The 23,244-nt window shown below is 38.5% G+C and overlaps 2 protein-coding genes across 4 annotated transcripts; both read right to left on the reverse strand.

Moving 5' to 3' along the window:
- Positions 1-3,567: 3,567 nt before the first annotated feature.
- On the reverse strand, positions 3,568-14,432 carry LOC113507413 (uncharacterized protein CG1161-like). Of its 3 annotated transcripts, none has more exons than XM_026890271.1 (6): positions 14,413-14,432; positions 8,665-8,939; positions 8,215-8,339; positions 7,390-7,504; positions 5,283-5,408; positions 3,568-4,839 (listed from the first exon to the last, which is right to left on the reverse strand). In XM_026890271.1, exons 2-6 carry the CDS (start codon positions 8,719-8,721, stop codon positions 4,693-4,695), a joined length of 570 nt encoding a protein of 189 aa, XP_026746072.1. In that variant the 5' UTR covers positions 8,722-8,939; positions 14,413-14,432; the 3' UTR covers positions 3,568-4,692. The 3 variants fall into 3 exon arrangements, with proteins under 3 accessions (XP_026746072.1, XP_026746071.1, XP_026746070.1); XM_026890270.1 differs by lacking the exon at positions 14,413-14,432 and adding an exon at positions 14,311-14,406; XM_026890269.1 differs by lacking the exon at positions 14,413-14,432 and adding an exon at positions 14,224-14,406.
- Positions 14,433-16,100: 1,668 nt separating this feature from the next.
- On the reverse strand, positions 16,101-19,019 carry LOC113507411 (uncharacterized protein CG1161-like). The gene is made up of 5 exons (XM_026890268.1): positions 18,822-19,019; positions 18,287-18,411; positions 17,717-17,831; positions 17,452-17,577; positions 16,101-16,741 (listed from the first exon to the last, which is right to left on the reverse strand). Exons 1-5 carry the CDS (start codon positions 18,876-18,878, stop codon positions 16,595-16,597), a joined length of 570 nt encoding a protein of 189 aa, XP_026746069.1. The 5' UTR covers positions 18,879-19,019; the 3' UTR covers positions 16,101-16,594.
- Positions 19,020-23,244: the final 4,225 nt, after the last annotated feature.

The raw sequence follows: 23,244 nt of genomic DNA on the forward strand, positions 1-23,244 counted from the left end.
AAAAGCTATCGATTGTATATAAAACTTTAGTGCAAAATAGTGACAGTGAATGTTATACGTTAAAATTCCTACTATTATTATAAATTAGAAAGTTACTCTGTCTGTCTGTTACGCTTTCACGTCTAAACCACTGAACTGATTTTAATGCAATTTGGTACAGAGATAGAGAAAGACCTTGAGAAAGAACATAGCAGAGTTTTTATCCCAGACTTTTGAAGATATGTCTGGAAACGCGGTATAACCGATAACGGCGCGGGCGAAGCCGCGGGCGAAAAGCTAGTAATCTAAAAAAAAACTAGCGACCCCCTCGGCTTCGCACGGGAGCAATGCTAATATACAATACAGAATTTCTTTAACGTTCTTTATTTTGATAAGCTTTGATACCATCGATCGTTATGAAACAAATTTAGAATAAGCGTTTGAAAGAAATCTTGAGTACCTATGTGCCACAGTAGACGTATTTATTTTGATAAGGATGAAGTACCATCTCAACAAAAACAGTTTCGCAAAAATGTTTTGTTTTGGAATGCAATTAATAGCCAAAAGAATGCTTAGTGTGAGTCAATCTTAAAAGTTAGACAGATGATGTCTGAGACTTTTTGAAGATCTTTTTATGGTGTAGAATATTGTAGAACATTATTTTGATGTAGCTCGTGGGATTAACCCAGCGTTTGCAATGAAAGTATAACATAAAATTATTACAAAAAGTGGTTATTTTGAGTGAACTTTAAAAGATAGAGATATGCATGTCTATATGTATGTTTATCTATAATATATATGTATTTAGAAATATATAAGTAAGTGTATCAGTTGTATGGTTACCATAACACAAGCTCTGCTTAGCTTGGGATCAGATAACCGTGTGTGAGTTGTCCTAGGACATATTGTTACTATATTATTATATGCCCTCGCGGACTTATTTGTAGGTCTTTTTATGGTGTACAATATTGTAGAACATTATTTTGATGTATCTCGTGCGGTTAAGCCAGCGTTTGCAATGAAAGCATAAAAAATAGTAAATACATTTGAAATCGCTAAAATTGACTATGTTCCTGTACGAAAATATGCATAGATTACCTATACTTAAAAATCCGTCGAGTTGTTTCAAAGATTTAAGTGGTCAAGGGGGAATAGGGACAGAAAAAGCGCTTCTGTTATATAGTATGTAGTGATGTACATATATGTCACCGGCCAAACCCGATTTCAGGATAAACTAGTTTTGCCTAGGCTAAACTAGTTCTTCCTATACGCGATAGGATTACAACTAATTTGTCCTAAGCCCAATAGGATAGAACAGTCTTTCGTAACTTACATATTATTATGTCCACAATAAACATACTTTGACTTTGGAGTAAAATCCTTTGCTTTGCCTCGATTGTTATTTTCAACAGAAATTCATCATCTTAAAACAATTGTCTAGCTTTACCAGTTCAATAAAAATCTAGTGGACAGTGTACAAACGGACAGACTGAGAAACTTCAAACTTCTTGGCGAAAACCTTCTCCTCCAACGCGTTGGCCATCGTCGCTGCAGCGCGCTATCAATAATTACTTATTGTGCTACGATCTGGTGTTAAAACTATAATGTCTCATTAAATCTAATATATAAAATTCCCGTGTCACGATGTTAGTTACCGTACTCCTCCGAAGCGGTTCGAGCGATTCTTATGAAATTTTGTATACATAATTGGGTAGGACTGAGAATAGAACAACATCTATTTTTCATACCCCTAAGTGATAAGGGTTGATTACGCTAAAAAAATATGTTTTGTTTTTTGGGCGAAATTGTTTGTTTTTATTTTTTATATAATGTGGCACTAAAATACATAGAACTAGAAAAAAAAATCGGCAAAACAACGTTTGCTGGGTCAGCTAGTATTTTATATAATTAAATGGTCAGAGGCAACTTGCTTCTAAAGTGAGTACTTGTAACGATGAACATATTGTAAGTATTTATTTTGATTATTACAATGTTTACAAAAGCACTCTCGTAAATAAAAGTTCATTTAAATTATTTATCTATAAAACGCAATTGAATCTGTTAGGTAGTTTTAAGGATTTAAGAATACAAATATGTGGTGAATTTAGAATAAAATAAAAGAAAACTTAAATTTCTGAAACAAAAGCTGAGACCTGGACACGGTGAGCCCATGTGGGAATTGAACCCACGACCTCCGTGTAAACACGTTGCTCTCTCCCTCTGAGCTAATGGGCCATGGAAACTATATTTCAAATTACTGACCGTAAGGCGGAAAAATCGATAAATGCGGGAGGACGCGCGGGGCAGGGAAGGCGGGAAACCGTTGTGTATCTGAATACAAACCCGGGTAGGTTTGCAAGCCACCGACATAGGCAAAGTGTAATGTTTAGTAAATAGTCCGATCATTATACTTCAATGCTTCAGATATTAACTTAAAAAATTTAAAAACTCAGTTTAAAAACAAAACGCGAGCAAAAACCAATGTTAAACAACCTCAATGGGAAATTTAAATGAAAACCACTGATGTAGGTATATCAGTTGTTTATTATATTTAATATTTATTTTCATTAAAAAGTTTGTTTATCTGTTCAAGATTCTAAGCAAATAGAATTTACAATGAAAACTTGAAAAATTTCAGTAAAAGGTTCGTAACAGCGACCTCTGTGAAACGAGGAAGAGAACTCCAAAGGCTGTGTGTGACACCTAGTGCCTCACTCTATTGGAGTATTAGATGGCGTTTTAATGACCTAAGACATGGCAACAATGACTTAAATAACTAAAGCTACCGTATTTTTTAAATAACCAAAAGGCAGAACTACTTTCAAAGTTTGTTTCTATTAAATTGGATAGCTAGCTCTCGTTATACAATTACTTATTATTTCAAAAAAACACATACACTTTGCTTGACTGTGACATCGAAACCTTCAACCTATGTACTTCATAATAATAATAGACAACAAGGTTTCCGATTCTTTAGTTTTGTGGAGAATAGCTCCCCGCGTCTATCTTTTACAGCTCAGTACGCGTAACTTGTAGCAACATATTCTGTCGCTCCTTCTTCACTGAATAGTCTAGATAGCTTAGTGATAAAGCAACATATTGAGGAATATGAACTCACCACCCTCCTGCAGTATCCGTAGGGGCTAACTTTAAACATTGATAAAACAGTTTTCGTAGCCCACCACACAAGACTTGTGCTACGAGTGCTACGCCAGACTTGTAGACGTTCGCTGTAGACACTTGGTTCTGAGCTACGGATAACTTTTCAAATTAATACGAATCTACTTAACTATAATCAAATCTTATTGAATAACACCTGAAGCCTGATAATGATGAGATGCCTCATCTTAGTACTGGCATCAATTAGAAAATTTACAGATTTGATAGTACCGATAAAGTAAGGCGATTCAGACCAGTTTCTTAAAATCACGTCTCAATTAAGCAAAGAATAAGGTAACTTGTTTTCTGAGCTAATAATGTGTGAAATAGTTCCCCTGAATCACGGGAAAAACTTTTACTCAAATTAAGGCCTAGGGAAACAAATCATAACTAGATCAAAAATGAAAAATCTATTAAGAAAAAACAACGGATCATTTTTGTATTTATTAAAACACTTTTTTGTATTTACAAAAACTATTACAAAAGGTAATATACATATAACTGTTGACATATAACCATTGGAAAATGAATTATAATAAAATTAATCCCTTCGCGTACGACGCATCGCAAGTCCATTATTTACTTATTTCGCCAAAAGCATGAGCTTTAACAGAAAACCGTCAAATTTATGGAGATGACAGACCAAACTCATATGACTAACGGAGACAAAATGTCAATTCAATACATTAAGTGTCTTCTATTGACGGTGTCACTTGGCTAGAGGCTGACACCTTCAGCCTCCAAGCAAGTACCACAGTAGTTAGTTCATAGAGGCACGGGGTTAGTGACCAAACATCGGATATTGAAGGCTTCCATTGCCTCGTATAAAAAGGGAATCAAGTGCAAAACTTCAAAGTGATCTGAATTAACACAAACAAGAAAATATTACTCGTTCATATCATTTTTAATCTGAACCTTTTGACACTTACCAGAATTTCACTAATAATTCTCGTACATTATGAAACCCAATCCTTAAACATTAAAATAAAACAGAGGTAAAGACAAACAAAGGCATTTACATATTATAATTATGGAATTTACTATTATATGAAAATACACGTAAAGTCCTAATATTCCTATAGATCAATTTCGCTAGCAAAGTGTAAAAAGGCGCACATGTCAATATTAATAAGAATACAGTTTCGCTTAGTTTAATTTTCTACATAGTATACATGTGAATATGTTTCTCGCATTATTATTATTATTATAATCAGCAATGAGTATACTTAAATTATACAATTAGACAAAGTACAAAAATATCTGCAACAATCGTCCCGCATTTGGACAAGTTTACTGAAAACATTTGTTCTTATGGAATCACACCCTCACACTCATCAATACAAATGGCCTCTTCCGCCTCTTCCACTTCTGCTGTGGGCCACAAAGTTGAAAAGTCGAAATCAGAGGACAATAAGTTGGGAAAGAAATCGTCATAAAGTGGTTTTCTTTTGTAGGCTAAGTACTTATCGGCATCAAACGGTAAAAAACGTTAAGTTCCCTAGCTAGCTACGTTATACGATGGAATAGATACGTGTGAGTGTGTCTGTCGCGCTCCTAGTTGAGCATGGTGTGGCGGTCGTAGATGTTGCGGCGCTGCTCGCGCACCTGCCGCTTCCACTTGTCCTGCTGGTGTGTGACGCGGTTGAGCACGTTGCCGCGCGCGCCCAGCTGCTGCGACGGCCCGCCCAGGCTGCCCTCGTCCTGCGACAACACCGCGGTTAGCCCACGCCCAGAGGCCACACCAGGTGGGAAACACTGCGTGCGACAACATCCATAGCTATGCTCATTGCCGTGGGAAGGCGCGAAATAATGACAGCTCGCAAAACTACTAACTAACATAATTTAGAAAAGGACAGAAGCTCAGTAAAATACTTTCCAATCCCATACTCGCGAGATAACCGTTACAGCAACATCATTATTTCGCATCCCACTTTGCATAGGTGATTTCACGTCTTCAAAAGAAATGTGTTTCAAAAAGTACGATCTTTAAGCATACGGTCCTCTCTTAGTTTTAACGGAACTAATATGGCGGCTTCCATAAAGGACTTATAAAACAAACACTAGTTATTGGGTACCGATCCAGCCGGCGGCAGCTTACAGCTACGTTTCCGTCTCCAGTTTCTGAAAAGAGGTTGGATGCTTACTTCTTCATTGGTGTGCTCCTGGTAGGAGGCCTTGGCGCGCTTGTTTATGAGCGGATCCAAGCAGATCAGGAATCCCATGTACACCACCAGCAGCATAATCACCCAGATCACGATGATCACTACCACCTGGAAGGTTTGTTTGGGACAAACAATTATTTTAGCTTTGAACTCAGCACCTCAACAGCATGAAAGTGCAGAAATGAAGAGATGAAAATTCGAATGAATCCTTGAATTTATCATTTGCCGATGACGACGTCATAATGTGTTTATATTTAAGAATGTGGTGGCTTTTGGCATTGCGAACGTTTGGAGGGATTCACATTATGATTTTTATGTTTCATAGGTTACTATTGTATTTAAAAAACGGGGATTTCTGGGGTTATATGAAAATAGATGTAAGATGGCCACCGGTACTAAATGAAAATTACATATTGATTACATAACTTCTTAAATATGGTAACTAAATGATAGGTCTGTACTAGTAGAATACTAAAGGATTACGAAGGAGTCTTTGCAAGGCATGACTGTGTCTGTCCTGCGCACCTTTAAATTCGTGGCGCAACACAAAGCATATATGTCTGTGTGACGCAAACATGAAGTTACATTTTTTTTTTACATTACAAACAACGCGACTCTAATAATTATTGGTCTACTCCAGCTACACTAGGTATACAACGTGTTATTAAATGATGTAACGGTTTACTCACGCGTATTTATCGGGGTAGCCCGACTAGTTTCGGACCCACCCGGAGACCTTAATCATGAGCAGACGCGGCGGGATCGCGAGTCGAACCGTTACATCATTTAATAATGAATCATTCTCACGACAGTTACTATCAAAATATACAACGTGTGTTCAAAAAACAAGGTGACTTTGTATTTTTAAGAAAAAATATTTATTTATTTACCAATATTTAGTTGTTCCCTTCAAAGTTATCCCTCTCAGATACAATACACTTATGCCAACGGTTTTTCCAATCCTCAAAGCACTTCTCATAAGCACTTTTCGGTATAGCCTTGACCTCTTCCAGCGAGGCAGTCTATATCTCTTCAATCGTTCCAAAACTCCGTACTTTCATAATATAATAATAATATAATATATCCTGGGACAACTCACACACGGTTATCTGATCCCAAGCTAAGCAGAGCTTGTGATATGGGAACCAGACAACTGATAAACTTACTAATATATTTCTAAATACATACATATTATAGATAAATTACACCCAGACACCAGAACAAATGATCATGCTCATCACACAACATTTGTCCTCGGCGGGAATCGAACCCACGACCTCCGGTATAGCAGTCAGGGTCACTAACCACTAGACCAACAGGCCCGTCAAACTAGGTCTCTTTAGGAACAGGAAAAAGTCACCTGGGCCAAATCCGGTGAGAATGATGGCTGAGGCATAATAATGCTGTTGTTTTTGGCCAAAAAAGCTCTCACAAGCAAAGACCAGTGAGCAGGGGCTTTTGGTCAAAATTTAGCAATTTCGGAACAAACATCGCTGAAACACGTCTCATGTCCAAAACGTTAGTAAAATTTCATGGCACGAGCCAAGCGATATACCAACATCCTAAGCAACTTTTCTGATAGTGATACGACGATTATCCAAAACAATTTTCTTCACTGCTTGAACGTTTTCCCCGGTTGTTGACGTGCTTGCCCGGCCATGTTGGAAGAGTTTATACCAATTGTAAACATTGTTCTTACTCAGAACAGTCTCGCCCTATGCCACTGTCAACATTTCAAGTGTTTCGGAGCACGTTATTTTATTTTTCCCACAAAAATTGATGAAGTCATATTTTTGGATAGCAAGTAATCGCCGATAACAACCCAAAAAAAATGCTATACACTTGAAATTTGGTTCAGATTTTTGGGAAGAGTGTACCAACATAACAAATCAAAGAAATCGATAATCGAAAGTACGTTGCCCGCGAAATTTGAAAAGTCACCTTACTTTTTGAACAAACCTCGTAGGCTTTTGTTCGGCGCCGCTCGCGGTGGTGCAGACTTCGGAATGTTTTGTTCCATAATAATTAAACATTCTCTATCTTAAAATAGCATTGAAAATTGCCTGATGTAGACTGCTCAATAACTTACTTTTATGATGGTTGTATTTCTGTTTTCATACTTGCACTCACAGCGGGGACAGAACTCTTGCTCCCGACCTTTGATCTGGTCAGCCACACGCGGAAGGATCACATTCTCGCAATTGCTGCAGAAAATAAAAAAAATAGACATTACAAAAAAAGACTTCCATATGTCTTAAGATCAGGCTCTTTGGCACAAGCAGATGTTTAAATCAGTCGCATTTCTTGCTTTTTTAGTTGCAGTAAATGCAAAAATAAAGTTTAATTTTAATATTCAAATTACCTATATAACAAATTCCTTCATACTGTAAGTTTTTTTTAAGATACGAAATTTCTCCATAACTGTTAACGTTAATAAACCTTTACATTGCTACTTTAAATATTGGATGAATTTTGAGCAAGAGCACTGCACAGCCAAGATAAGAATATGATTGTAAGTCGCTATGTTGCTTAGCAGGACAAACGGTTACAAAATAAGTATTGGTTGCCTTGCAAGAGTCGCAGAGCCAAAAAACTATTCGCAAAAGCCATTTAAAACAGGTGAAGGAGGACAAACATTGGATAGAATGTAAGAATATATAACACATAAACAGACCAAGTAGAGTTGTGGGTAGGCAAGCTAGCTGGAAGCTCTTCCCACTTCCCACCTTCTTAGTCTTCTATCTGCTGGGCATAGGCTTTTTTTTTGTGCCATTTTCTACAGTCCTGTGCTAACCTCGACCAGAAATGATCCAAGACTTAAACTATGTCATTCACCCAGGAGGTATGATCATCCAAGAGCAAGATTAGTCCACAAAATTATTACAATCTCAGGCTCTAAGTTACTTAATATTACCATTTGTTTGGAGGGACATTGGCAGACTTCATGAAAGGACTTCGGTCGGCGCCCGATGTGTTGTTGAGCACCGCCGCCGGACTCGGGCACACACATTTGCAGCGGTTGTCCTCATATGAATGACCCTGAAAAAAAAAACAAATGCCAATACTAGCAGTTTGCTGTTATCTGATAAGGTAATGGTCAAAACATAAAACCCGCCGGAGCAAAAAGGTGCAAAGGATTATAATATGGGACGTTTTATTGAAAAAAGTTGCATATGCATTTGAATACCTGACTTATGCTGATTTATTGAGATATAAAGCAAATAACCCGGAAAATCAACCAACGACTATGCCCCACGGTTTTTCTTGCGTAATTCCCTTTCTTCTACATTTATAGATATGAAACATCTTTGTTTCCTTTCAATATACCAATATGTGTAATTGTGTACTGTTTCAATGTACTTACCGATACTAACGCAGCGCATGAAGCTGCGAAAATCAGCAACACTAACTGGAAATCCATTTTAAGGTAGTTTGGAAATACGGAGACACATTTAATTATCAAAAACAGCAGCTATATAATTGTAACAAAAACAATCAACTTTTTTTTTTTTTTTTTTTTTTGTTTTATGGCAATCTGCTGTTCTTTACAACAATTTCTGCCAGCGTCGTGTAGTGATTGCACATGGGTATCTAAAAGGCATTAACTAAAACCGTTTCCTTCAATATTTTGTTGGCTACCTGGAACAACACAAATATAGGTGTTAGTGAATAATAATACTTATTATATAGATTATGTACACACATAAACACTACATATAACATACTTATAACCTTATTTTGTTAATTATTATAAATTTAATAAATGCACATATAATTTGGGGATTAGGAAAAAAGGAAAGGAGATGACGGACATTAACTGGGTGCTGAATTTGTAAATTACTTATGACTTGATCCATATTAAAGCCGTTGTTACGGGGGCAGTTGAGGAAAATGTGATCTAGGGAGCCCTCCTCTAGACCACACTCGCAAAGGGGGTTGTCACGGACTCGAATTTTGTGAAGGAAGATTGGAGTACAGCAATGACCAATGCGGATACGGCATATTACTGACGTAACCCACTTTGGGACCTTTTTGAATTTATAGAACCAAGGTTTGGAGGGGATAGAGGGTTGTATTGCTGCGAAAGCTCCACCCTTGGTCTTACTGGACTCGGCCCAGTAAGACTGCCAGGTTTTGAAGAGGTCTACTTTGGCCTTATGGATCAAGTCATAGGTTTCGACTCGATAATGCGACTTGTCGGCTAAGCTGCTGGAGACAGCTGCTTTAGCAGCTGTATCCGCACACTCATTTCCTGCGATGCCCATGTGGCCTGGTATCCATACAAGTATCACCTCTATATCCTTACTGGAGAGAAGATGCAAAATAATTTTAATTTGAATGATGACTGGACTACGAAGTTTATCCTTTAAAGAATTTTTGGTAATTGCTTCCAGGGCACTTCTGGAGTCAGAGAAAATAACTGCCTTTGTGATATTACTGTGGGAAGAGATATATGAGCATGCCTCTAGGATGCCAATACACTCTCCAGTGAACACAGACGTCTCTGGAGGGCATTGGAATTGGAGAAATGTTTGATACTTTGAAATATAGACGGCAACACCGGTTTTGCCATCTGGGCTAAATTTTGCAGCGTCTGTAAAGAACCAAAAATGTTCCGGCCACTTATTATTAGCGAACTGGGAGAAGCAAACGTTCGCTTGGATGGTTTCTTTACTGAGACCAATGTAGGGGATGAAATTCGGGACAAAATGTATGACGTTGTATGGGGAGGCAAAAACAGGTAATTTACTACACTGGCGAATTGGGGCACACTCTCCAACCATACGAATTTTCCGAAAGGAGTTTAAGACTAATGGGGGGACTTTATGCCTCCAATATGGGCACTGTCTAAACAAATTATCCAAAATGGACAGTCGCGGCAATATCTTGTGGTTGGAATTAAAGAATATCTTGTAAACAAATTTGTCAGCAAGGTATTGCCTGCGTAGGAGAAGAGGAGGGTCGCCACTCTCAACCTGCAACGCGTTAATCGGTGTAGACCTCATACAACCCAATACAATGCGGAGGGCCTTGGACTGGACGATGTCTAGCTTGGCCAGTGCAACTTTGCTGCACGGTTCCAGCCAAAAACTAGCATAGTCCAACAGGCTCCTTATTGTGGCATTGTAAATGAGTTTTAATGTGAACGGATGAGCGCCCCACCAAACGCCTGCAAGAGCACGCAACAAATTAAGCTTCTTCTCACATTTGTTAACGACATAGCCAACATGGGAGGCACCAGATAATTTAGAATCCAGGATGACACCAGGAATTTCACGCGATCCTCTAAGTTAATAGGGGAGCCTTCAATTTCAAGGTGAACATCCGGGATAACTCTTTTCCGAGTAAAGATAACCACTGAGCTTTTAGAGGCAGACAAAGTGAGACCGTGAGAAATAAGCCAGTGGTTTAAGGAGTCGAGAGATACCTGCATGGACACCGAAGCCTGTTCTATCGACGCTTTCGGTAGATAAAGACAAAGGTCGTCCGCATACTGCAGGATTCGGCAGTCACTATTGAGGGATCTATGGAGGTCAGAAGTATAAATATTGTATAGAAGAGGACTAAGGACCGAACCTTGAGGGAGACCTCTCCAAAGGGTTCTAGATTCTGAATCTACACCGGGAATGTGGAGCTTGACATAACGTTCCAAGAACAAGTTACAAATGCATTGTCGCATCTTAGCCGGGATACTCAGCTGTCGTAATTTACTACTGAGCACGGAAAGAAGAACATTGTCATATGCAGCTGAAATGTCAAGGAAGACCGCCAAAACGGACTCGTTTTTGGAAAATGCGATCCGCGTATCCGTGACAAGAACGCCAATGTTATCCATGGTGCTGACTGCCTTTCGGAATCCAAATTGAGACTCGGCTAGAAGATTGCGGCTCTCCACAAACCACTCTAGCCGATTTTTGATGAGGTGCTCCAAGATTTTGCCAATGACGGGTGAGAGAGCAATCGGACGGTAATGACTAACGCTGTCGGGAGTTTTTCCTGGCTTCAGGATCGGGATGATAAGCTGGGTTTTCCAGCTTTCTGGGATATGGGACAGAGTGAAGCAGGAGTTTATTAGGGATAGGAGGTACTGGCGACAACGATCTCCAGACCTCTTGTAAAAGGAATAGGGGAAGCCATCAATCCCAGGGCCGAGTCATGGACGTGGTTGAGCACTGACTCCAACTCACGTAGAGAAAATGGCAGGTCCAAGGGGTCGTTGGAGGAGGGGGATGAAACAAGGGGAGAAGGACATTCCTCATTAAGAGGAACATAAGGAGGGGCTAGTTTACAGAGGAAGGAGTTCGCAAGGTCAAGTGGAATTGAAGAAGGACTTTGGGATGAACCGCCTCGGCTGTATCCCTTAAACTTTTTCCAAATGACTGAGGCTGGGGATGAAGGAGACAAGGAAGCACAGAAATTTTTCCAACCCTCATATTTCTTCCTTTTGAAGAGACGCCTGGATCTAGCAAGGATCCGATTATACTCCATCAGGTTGGTCACTGACATAGACCCGACGTATCTGGACTCGGCTTCCCTCCGGGCTTTGACCATGGCAGAACACTCGCGGTCCCACCAAGGCGGGGATGAAAGCTTCCCGGAAGCCGAGTTCTTAAGCGGGATACTATGTTCAGCGGCCAACGAGACAGCACCAGAAAATCGCTCTATGCAGGTATCGAGATTGTCTGGAGAAACTTCCGGCATAGAGAGGACTAGGGAATCAAGGTATTGGGAATACAAGTCCCAGTTGGCGCCCGGAAGCTTGTATTTTAGGAGGGGAGGATTGTCTCTACTGGGTAGTGATCTATTAATAAGGGTGGTGCGGATGGGATAGTGATCACTACCATGGGTGTGGTTAAGGCGTTGCCAATCCAATTGGCCCGTCAGACTGGTCGAGCAGACAGTGAGGTCCACACAACTTCTACTTTGGCCGGGTCTGGGGAGACGGGTTTCCAAACCGCCGTTGACGACACAGAGCCCGACCTCGTCGATTAAATCAACAAGGTCCAACCCCGGGCCATCACAGTAGTCGGATCCCCATAGGAGGTGGTGACAGTTAAAATCACCCAGAATTATGGTTGGGGTTTGGACAGCACAGATATTTTTTATATATTGGAAGCATACGGGATTTGGGGAGGGGATATATATAGAAATAAAATTAATGCCGAGTAGGTTTACACCTACAACACTAACTTCATCGCCATGGGGGGGAAGTGGAAGAGGGGAGAAGGAGAGGGAATTATTTACAAGTATAGCGGCTCCGCCATAACCGTCAGGACGGTCATCCCGGAGCACGCTATACCTGGGGATATTAAAATGGAGGCGTGGGGTTAGCCACGTCTCTGCAATTGCAAAGATTGCTGGTTGGTGCAAGTTGATTAGGTGAGTGACCTCATGTTTTTTCGGGAGGACACTCCTGGCGTTCCACTGGAGGAGATGGAATGTGACGGGGGGATAGTAGGTTAACAATGTTTTTGGCAACGTGGTCTGGTAAGGGATAGGAAGAAAGAATAGTTGTGAGCAACATCACTATCTGCTCAATAGCCGAAACATTTTCGGTAGATGTAGGGTTGGTAGGGAGCCCACATCCGTTCGCGGGTTGGGGAATGGTAAAACTGTTCAGGATGTTTTGATGAGCCTGTCGATCGTAACCTGGGGAAAGAGGGGCATGGGATTTTGGCGGAAGGAATACAGTCTTCCTGTATGATGTGGAGGTAGGTTGGCGAGAGTGGGAAGGACGAGCTACTTGGGATGGGATGAGGGTGTGTGGAGCAGAGGGCGCTGATGCCACAACATCAGCAAAGGACTTACGGACTGGGGGGAATAACTTTGCTGCCTCAGAGTAGGACAGATTCTTTTCAGACATGCAGGTTTTAATGTTCCTCTGCCTATGGTACTCTGGACACTGCCGGCTGGTGGCCAGATGGGGCCCTTCGCAAAATAAGCAAATTGGCTCCTCTGACGTACACCCCTCCCCAAAGTGATCTCCACCACAGCGGAAGCACCGTGGCTTAGACCTACATTGGGTCTTGGTGTGCCCAAACCTACAACATCCAAAGCATTGAATGGTGGGATAATTGTATAGCTCTACCAGAAGGGAGTTATGACAGCAAAAAACACGTTCAGGAAGAACCCTACCGTCAAACGTTAAGACCACTGAAGAAGTGGGCAGCCATTCCGATTTACCATCATTTGTAACTTTTCTATTCAATCGCCTAATTTTTAAAATCTGACCACAGCCTGAAGGGGATCTTAAATTATCGGAGCATTCCAAGTCAGACCAGTCTGCTGGAACACCCTTTACAACACCCATACGCGTGATATTAAAGGTAGGGATTAATGTTGAGTAGCCTTTTTCTTTTAAGAAAGAGCTTTCCATGAAAACATTGGCGTCCCTGGGGGCTTTAAACTCTACCGAGATACGGTTTCTACCAATCTTTTTAATTCCATCCTCTGTGATGTTTTTGACCTTATTCCTCAACAGTAACTGACCAAATCTCACTGGATGCATGGTCGAACCCGCCTTAGGGTCCACGTCTGCGTACGAAACAAATACAATAAACGGGGCAACGTCAGTGTCAGTGTATTTGGACCTAGCTATTAAGGACGGAGCGGAAATTCTGTCCCGTTTTGATGAAGGTGTTATTGTGTCATCGTTACACACGTCCTTTTCCTTGTCCTCAATTGGTCGTTTGCGCTTCGGTAGGGAAGTTTGAGTCTCCATAGCTTCGAAAGACGCCAAAGGAGCTGTTACCACCGGAGTGTATTCAAATAAATCTTTTGATTGCGGATTGGGGTCGGTTTGGGGGTTGGATCCATGCACTGGGGGATCATTGGGGTCTGGCGGACGGCCCGGAGGCCGGTCGTCAGCGTCCATGATCGCGCGGCGGCTGCCGCATAAAACAAGGTAGCACTGTGTACTTACCGGAAAATTTGACGCTCACAAACACAAAACACAAAGGACACACACAGATAAATAAAATGCAACCAAAAAACAATCGGAAAAACGAACTTCTACTGCCCAAAAGCTTATGAGAAGAAACTCCACATGTGTTAATCAACAAACACAAACCGGGACAACAATCAACTTATATTAGGAATAAAAAATAAATACAGTGCCATGTAGTGCAAACTATAAAAGTATTTTACTGTCAATGTCACTGTCACTTTGACATATATTATGTGTCATCTGGTCATCTGTCAAGTTGAAACCTTGACACTAGAAACTAACGTTGGTTGCTTGGTGGTTGTGAGATTATTAAATCCGATGTTGCCAGTAAAGTCGTTGTCGATATTTCCGAACTGTTTGGTGTTTTTTTTTTTTTCAAATCGCGCAGTTATAAACAACAAAAATAAATTGAAAGGTTACAGTTGATTCATATGAGAACTCATGGATTTTGATTATTTGCTGGCTTGTATTTTAGAATAATACACAGCCAATGATATTCAAAATAATGTGGCAGCTTTTGTTATTCAGTAGATCCGGAGTTTAGCTGTGACAACATCACAAACTGCTGACCTTAGTCTATTGACTACATCCGTCTCATAAACCAAGAAAAAAAAACTCTTAAAGGTATACTGGCATATAATGCTTACTTGCGAAAAGTTTTTTATGCCACATCTGTAAGGTCCAAACATGGTGGGTATGTTATTGTTTCAAGAACATACATTCTACTAACATGATCATCATTCAGCAGACCATATCCTAAGAATATGGTAACCATTATACCTATTATAGTTGAATAGAAAGGTGGTAACTCGACACTATTGATATTCAGTATATTCATTTATTTATTTACCAGCTTTTCGCCCGCGTCGAGGTCGGTTATATCGCGTTTCCAAGAGAAGTCTTAAAAAATCCGGGATAAAAACTATCCTATGTTCTTTCTCAATGTCAACTCTATCCCTGTACCAAATTTCATTAAAATCAGTTCAGTGGTGTGAAGTGACAGATAGACAGACAGAGTTACTTTCGCATTTATAATATTAGTAGGGATTACGTCACTTGTCCTTACTTTTAGGGGCGTCCTTGGCATGTCACAACTATATTGTCTGGACTTGAAAAGAGGTATTATATTTATCTTATTTTCAGAATGAACTTATTCATTGCATTGGGTTGAACAAAATAAAACAAACATGTTGGCTAATTTGGAATAATTTAATTATGCATTGATAAATATTATGATTATATAAAAAATATATTAGAAATACATATTCAGTAATTCCGAGAGTGTGATAAAATCTATAACTATTGCGTAATAACATGAATAGTGCGAGAATATAACAAATAGGTATATATTTAAAGTAAATATGACTAATGATTAGTAACATTTTAATATTATTCTCATATCTTATTATATAACACTTCATACATAAATGTTCACTACTCCAAATTCTTTCGTTCGTTCGATAAATATTTAAAAAAAATAACACTTAGAATAATAACTCAGAATAGCTACTATGATGAGTTAAATGACTGAAAGTAATCAGTTCCTACTTCTGCAATATAAAAATTACAAGCTGTAAGTGTTTTTGTAGTAAGCAATAAATTGTTATAATGATGTTAAATTATTAAAGGCTATTATAAAAATTCATGTTAAACAGTTACAATGGTGGTTTGTGGTGGTTAGTGGTGTGGATGAACATTACCTTTTTGTTTGCTATAAATGTTTTAAGATAACAGTTTTTTTATTATAAAATTACCTTCATTTTAAGATTTAAAAAATTGTGCAATGGGATACAGTTGGTCTTGAATGTAATATTTTTTACTTCATTTGACACAGCAACTATTGAAACTACATGTCAGATGTGTAATACTTGTAATTATATATGTAGAGAAACATGTTTAAAATTTCTAATACTTATTAAGTTATTGACAACTGTCAGGTACTATCATAAAATTGGTAAGTAATTATACTATAAGGAGGATTAATGACTACTGTTATTATTGCTTCGAAACTGTATAAGATACTATCTCTAGTTAGATGTACATGTGCTTACATAGTAATTTTCTAGTAAACATTAAATTATTCGTTGTAGAAGATACAAAGGTTAAGCGTTTAGGGTTTGTGTGAAGTATTGCAAATTCAGTGTGATTTCTTTAAATTACTAACATGTATTGGCTTTCCTAAGATTCAAATATTGAATAATTAGTCAAAATTCATAATTTTTTTATAAATTCTTTACTTACATGTAATATAATTATAATAAAATCCTCAAATGGTAAAAACGTTTAGTTCCCTAGCTAACTACGTTATACGATGGAATAGATACGTGTGAGTGTGTCTGTCGCGCTCCTAGTTGAGCATGGTGTGGCGGTCGTAGATGTTGCGGCGCTGCTCGCGCACCTGCCGCTTCCACTTGTCCTGCTGGTGTGTGACGCGGTTGAGCACGTTGCCGCGCGCGCCCAGCTGCTGCGACGGCCCGCCCAAGCTGCCCTCGTCCTGCGACAACACCGCGGTTAGCCCACGCCCAGAGGCCACACCAGGTGGGAAACACTGCGTGCGACAACATCCATAGCTATGCTCATAGCCGTGGGAAGGCGCGAAATAATGACAGCTCGCAAAACTACTAACTAACAGAATTTAGAAAAGGACAGAAGCTCCGTAAAATACTTTTCAATCACAGACTCGCGAGATAATCGTTTCAGCAACATCACTATTTCGCAACTCCCGCAGCTTCTCTACTGAATAAATATATAAGAAGCAATTAGTTCGGTTCAGTATTTACTTTCGTTCGCGGAGTGAGGACAGAGAGTGAAAAGGGTTTCCACGTACTACTACCTTCAACAGACTTGTGCTTCCGTTGTCTCATAGCGGGGCCAAGGCCCCCCTCTTACATTTTAAAGGAAAATCAAAAGAACTAAGATGGCGACCTCCGTTAAGGACTTATAAGAGAAACACTCATTATAGAAGGTACCGATCCAGCTGGCGGCAGCTCACGACTACTTCTCCGCCACATCTTGAGCACGTCGAAACAGTTTTTAGACGATCCGCTCACACGTAGTTGACAAAACAATTCCGTTTCAAACTTTGCAGCAGTCTATCAATATTCAGTCGTAGTCTAAGATTCCTTAAACAGATGTTATTGGTCTGTTGTAATAGGAGGTTAGTACCAGAGCAGTAGTGGTTAGGATAAAACAGGAGATACTTACTTCTTCATTGGTGTGCTCCTGGTAGGAGGCCTTGGCGCGCTTGTTGATGAGCGGGTCCAGGCAGATCAGGAATCCCATGTACACCACCAGCAGCATGATCACCCAGATCACGATGATCACTACCACCTACCACAAGAAATTAATAACAACCAACTGACAAGCACTTGTTGATTAACAGTTTTGTTTAATTTCTCCCGTAGATAAAATAAAACTTAAAAGGAGACCGTACCTGCACTAGCTGATACTAGGGCTGTTGGCAACTTACCTTGATGATAGTAGTATTTCTGTTTTCATACTTGCACTCACAGCGGGGGCAGAACTCTTGCTCCCGACCCTTGATCTGGTCTGCCACCCGAGGAAGGATCACATTCTCGCAATTGCTGAAAAAAATGAATTTAACAATTTAGTGCGAAGAGTCAAACAAGGGCTTGTTGATTGTATAAACTTGAAGTTCGTAACATTTTGGGCACAGCCAAGTAAAATACATTTAACATACACATATATATACATACTAAACTTACATAGCTTAAATCGCTGGGCATTTATCACAATGCTATTGTTGAATATTGCCACATTGCCAAAAACTTAATACAAAGATGCATAGATATTTAATAGGTATTAACATACCAACAGACGCTGTCCCTAAAGGATGAAACACCGGCTGATGTAACTAGCGTTTTTCAATTCGAGTAACAAGACTAGTACACAGAATGTAAAACATTATGTAGCATGAACGCACAGGAAACAATTTGTAATAGTAACAGTTGCACAGGAGGGGAGATATAAATAACTTTATAGAACAATTGCACGCAATACTCTAGTGTGACTTTATTACCATTTATTTGGTGGGACATTGGCAGACTTCATGAAAGGGCTTCGGTCTGCACCCGCTGTGTTGTTGAGCACCGCCGCCGGACTCGGGCACACACACTTACAGCGGTTGTCCTCATATGAATGACCCTGAACCAATGGTAAAAAAAAATATTGTTACTTCTTCACTCTATTTTACTTTTGTAGTAGATTTGAGAAGTTCACATGTAATGTTAAATATGGGATTTTTGTCACATTTTGAACTATTGTAACATGTAATTACAACATTGAATATACTATTTTAGTATGAAGGATATGTAGTTAATAAAAACTGTTCAAACCAAGTTTTAATTCTTATCAGGACTTAATAGGAAAGTAGTACCTAATTTTATTCAATATACATGACAGAAAGAGATTACACAATTTGATTTTGTAGTAAATCCAAACTGCATCGATTAACGTATCATGAGGCGTTTTATTGTCAAAGGTATTTTATATTTGGAATTATGAGTCTGGAATATGATTATGTTTAAAATTATTATCAAAATAGGTGTACTTACAGAGACATAAGTCGCGGAAAAAGCAGCGAGAATCAGCACAATTAAATGAACTTCCATTTTGTATTAGTTTAGTGCACAGAAACCATCAAATGACTAAATTTTGATTGTTGTTTTTATCCAATATTTCAATTTTTACTGTGAAAGCTGGTAGAGACTACTTCCATTTTACAATAACAATCGGATCAGACAACAATCAATAACACGGAATTTGTTGCCAGTATTAAAAAAAAGGTTTGTCACATTTCTTGTTAAAGAGAAAAAACATATTTTTTATTCAGTTAATAGGGGTAAAAATATATTCACTAAAACATACCTATTAATGAAAAACAATAAGTTACAAAATAATGAAGATGAAGTTGGAAGCAGTCTGTTTTTACTTTGGATGTAATATTACGTTCCTGCCAATAGATGGCGTTGCGAGTCTGCTTTTAAAGCGTAAGTACGTTTCTTTAAATTTATGAGAATTGAATAGCTATGACTTATCTCATTTGTTTTCACTTATATTGTCAATAGAAGAACAGCTACTTCAAACAATTTAACACTATCACTTTCTAGAAGTTGGTTTCGATGTTATCGATGTTATTGTACTAAGTATGTGGTACTGGGTAGATTTACATTTCTAATTACTTGCACCACCAGTAGGGCCTATGATACAAAAACGAATGTTAGGGTTTAAAACTACTTATTTTATTTAAGTCGACAAGGGTTTTTGTTGACTATACCTAGAACTACAAAAATAATATTTAAGATAAATCTAAATCCAGGTCGCTCCTGTCCAGGATTAATACACATTGTCACTTTGTTTTTAGACCACTTTTTAATACTATTCTAAGATATTGATGTACTTAATTAATGGTGATTAATTCTAGGTATCATAATTAGGTACCGCCGATAAATAGTATCTAAGAATATATCTAATATCTACCTCTATTATTGTAGGTAATATAACAAAAGATCAAAAAATTAATAATCGAAAATAGGACTTCAATGTCAACAATCAAAAACAAACTAATCATGGCACGGTGCAGTGTAAACCCCTTAATCCATATCGTCCCAAGGTATTTACAACCTAAAAATAACATTTGCACGAGTCAATAGAGCGGGCTATAAAAAATTAATTACATTTTTAATCTACGAAAACGTGAGCAGAAGGTGGATTGCTGGGATATAAGTTTAAATTAAAGGAAATTATATACAAATACGCAATTCACAACATTAAAATATATCATAATACATATGTCATAAATTTACTTAATAAATAGCATTATCCTCCTCTCTCCTACTTTTGCTGTGCCCGACAGGGTCCATAATGAGCTGTGAACCTAGTTATCATTTACCACCTATGTAACATTATGGTATGCAATAAAGATTTACTTACCTTACTTACTAAAGTAAGTAGGTATGTCTATCCGTATACACCCTACTTTTCGGAAACGATAAGAATCTAAAAACAACAAAACGTAAATGCGAAAATACTGAAGTAGCTTCACTTAATTAAACAAAGGTTGTTTGTTTCTTGAAAGAAAAAACTGTAGGTACGTCATAATAATAAAATTAATATTATTTTGTCAAGCAGGTACAATTTTTTTTGATATGCAAGTGGAGCTATTTTTTAAAATAAATAAAATCGAAAGTGTAATATTTTGGGCTGTTCCAGCAAACGAGCATCTTGGTAAGGCGTGGCCCCCGGGCGAGCACATCGGACCCTAATGTGATTTTATAGAGACCATAGGATGCCGATTAGATGGTACTTGTTGGGGTCGCGCTGCACTAATTTATTTTATAATTCAATGCAATGTATCTTGTGTTACAAATCGATGTCCGGCTCGTTTTCGACATAAGTCAATCTGGATTTTTGTGCAATGGATTGCTTTTCGTTTGTTTAACTTTGTTTTTTGTTGTTATAAAATAAATTAATAGCTGTTTGTGTACAGAACCTTATTACTGAGGTTCCGTCGTCCGTGCGTCTGTCGAAGCTTTTCGTTCGTCACCAGCCTGAATCTCAAAAACCGTGACAAATAAAACTGTTGAAAACTGCCGATGTTTCTGCTATATAAATACAAAAAATTTAGGGTCGAAGTTAAGCAACGCTATTACGGTCACCCACAAATTTATTAGTCGGAAAACCGATTTGTTTTTCTTTAGCCTACTTATATGGAATTGGAGTGGTTATTACCCTTTTCTTTAATTTCGTTAAACCCAAAAATATGCTACTTAACTTGTAAGGTAACTCTGCAAGAATTTTCAAAATGACGCAGACGTTGCGCAAGTCTTAAATGGAATGACAGAAGTGCGACTAACCATTGTATAATGCCTGCAGACTGTAAATCGTGTATAATACTCAGCCTACTGCACACAAAGCTCACCTGTACCGGTCAAAGAAAAGTTAGCAAACGAGTCCCGCGGTGGCTCTACCAACTTAACTACGAACAAGTTACCACCTTCGTGGAGCCTGGCCACCATGCAACTTTAATGTACGATTGAGGTAACTGTCACGCGCGCGACAGTTTTAGGTACTTGTGCTCTTAATCACAATAACAATAAAACGGATGATACAGGCCGCTCACATATACATGCGGCGGTAAGTTCGGGGATTTGGCGATCATGGCTAGATCAAATCTGTTCTAATCTTCACGTCTATGATTACTGGAGTTCTCTTTTTTTTCTGTCCAAGGAACAATGGAACCGTGACAAAAAAAAATAAATAAAAGGAAGTTCAATTGGTATTAATAACATGATTTTTTGTCAGTGTCAGTGGAGTTGACTAAATAATATTAGAGGAAATGATAAAACATTAGTTGTGTGCATTATTATTATGGATGGTTGGCGCTCTTTGGGGGATTGCCGTCCACTGCTGAACGTAGGCCACGTTCAGCAGTGGACGGCAATAAGCTGAGATGATGATGATGATTATTATTATGCGTCGAGGGCTCTTTGGGTCATGCTTAGTTATCAAGTTCCTACCTTTTCTTGCTTTATAACACATGATTCTCAGAAATTGGTATTGATTGTTAAATAGTTTTACACCAGAAATAAATACTAATATTAGGCTAAACCTACAGTCCCCATTTACTTTGAAAAATCTTAACAAAAACGTAAACATAAACACGCTGTATCCGTGACGCCGCTACCCTATCCCAGAGGCAATTATGAAGGCGAGTCAACTGCAATCAAAAAGTAACAAAACCAAGTTTAGTCGGGAGATGCTTGTTAATATTTCATAAGCTATCGAATTAGGTGGCATGTTAATCACCAGATATTCAACCCCTTATAATTACGCCAAAACCAAAGGGCTTTTCACGAAAAAGCGTAATTTAATTTTAATTTTCATAATAATAACCCGCGAGTAACGTTCCTGGTGCTTCGCGAACTGCTTTGTTCTCCTTTGTCTGTTGTTTTGATAGTTTGAAGCTACTGTGTGATGACGACAATATTTATAATATGTACGTTATAGTGTTTCGTAATTTTGGCGCACATAGTTAACAGTAAAATTATTAAAGATGGCAGGTCGAATAGTAAAATTTCGGGACTGAAACTATGCAAAGAAATATTAAAAGTGGCACTGAAACAAAGTTTAAAAAAATGATTCAAAGTTTCGGATTTTTTTTTATTACGAATTTAGTTTAATAAAAATGTAGACAAGAATATATTCACATAATATTCTTGTATGAATCATAAAAGTTAAAAAGGAAAAGTCTTTAAATAAACGCTATCTGTCACGTGACAGCAATTTCTGAGCGCGAAAGTTCTCATCCCACGCAACACCAATTTAAACAAACAGAAACCGACATCAACTCAATTTGTGTGACGTCACTCCATTAGCTGCCACTTAACGCCACCTCCCATCTATCTTTAAATGAACATAATAATTTAAAAGAAAACAGATCATTATATCAATCCATCTCCTCTCCAGGCTGCCCAACATACTCCATTGCTGTAGCAATTTGTAAAAGTTAACTCACTATGTGCCAAACTTGGGGCAGAGCGACCACTGTACATTGACACCTCTAAGACTTAACTTTTCCCTTAAATGGCTGTAACGAGTGGCTGAGAGGAGGGCGCGCGAGGCTTGCAGTAACTGGCCGAAGAGAAATGGTGATTAGAACCATTTATCATTTTAATACGAATCCCGCCCTTGTTAATAGGATGTTTGGGGAATTAATAGACGTTACATTATTTTCATTGTTCATTTTGTGGGTTTGTCATATGTAATTTCGCCGGGTCGGTCATTCTCAATGAATTTATTATGAACTTATCTGGTTGAGAAAGGGTTATTTTAACGTAACTTGTTTTAATTTTAAAAGGAATACTGGTTAGTTATTTAAATTTACCGTTCATGTTTGTATGTTACCAACTACCCTTTTTACCTATCTATTAATTTTCTATTGTTGCAAAAATGAAACAACGTTGCTTATAATATAGA

This window comes from Trichoplusia ni, unplaced genomic scaffold (assembly GCF_003590095.1).
Source record: "Trichoplusia ni isolate ovarian cell line Hi5 unplaced genomic scaffold, tn1 tig00001994, whole genome shotgun sequence".
NCBI lineage: Eukaryota > Metazoa > Arthropoda > Insecta > Lepidoptera > Noctuidae > Trichoplusia > Trichoplusia ni.

Bases quoted from the DNA above. Each gene is read 5' to 3' on its own strand.
- LOC113507413 (XM_026890271.1), bottom strand. From the start codon at position 8,721: ATGGATTTCCAGTTAGTGTTGCTGATTTTCGCAGCTTCATGCGCTGCG. The intron at 8,340-8,664 runs GTAAGTACATTG...TTTTTTTTTCAG, and splicing joins CATGCGCTGCGTTAGTATCG to GGTCATTCATATGAGGACAA. The intron at 7,505-8,214 runs GTAATATTAAGT...TATTTTCTGCAG, and splicing joins AATGTCCCTCCAAACAAATG to CAATTGCGAGAATGTGATCC.
- LOC113507411 (XM_026890268.1), bottom strand. From the start codon at position 18,878: ATGGAAGTTCATTTAATTGTGCTGATTCTCGCTGCTTTTTCCGCGACT. The intron at 18,412-18,821 runs GTAAGTACACCT...CCATTGGTTCAG, and splicing joins TTTCCGCGACTTATGTCTCT to GGTCATTCATATGAGGACAA. The intron at 17,578-17,716 runs GTAAGTTGCCAA...TTCTTGTGGTAG, and splicing joins GAAATACTACTATCATCAAG to GTGGTAGTGATCATCGTGAT.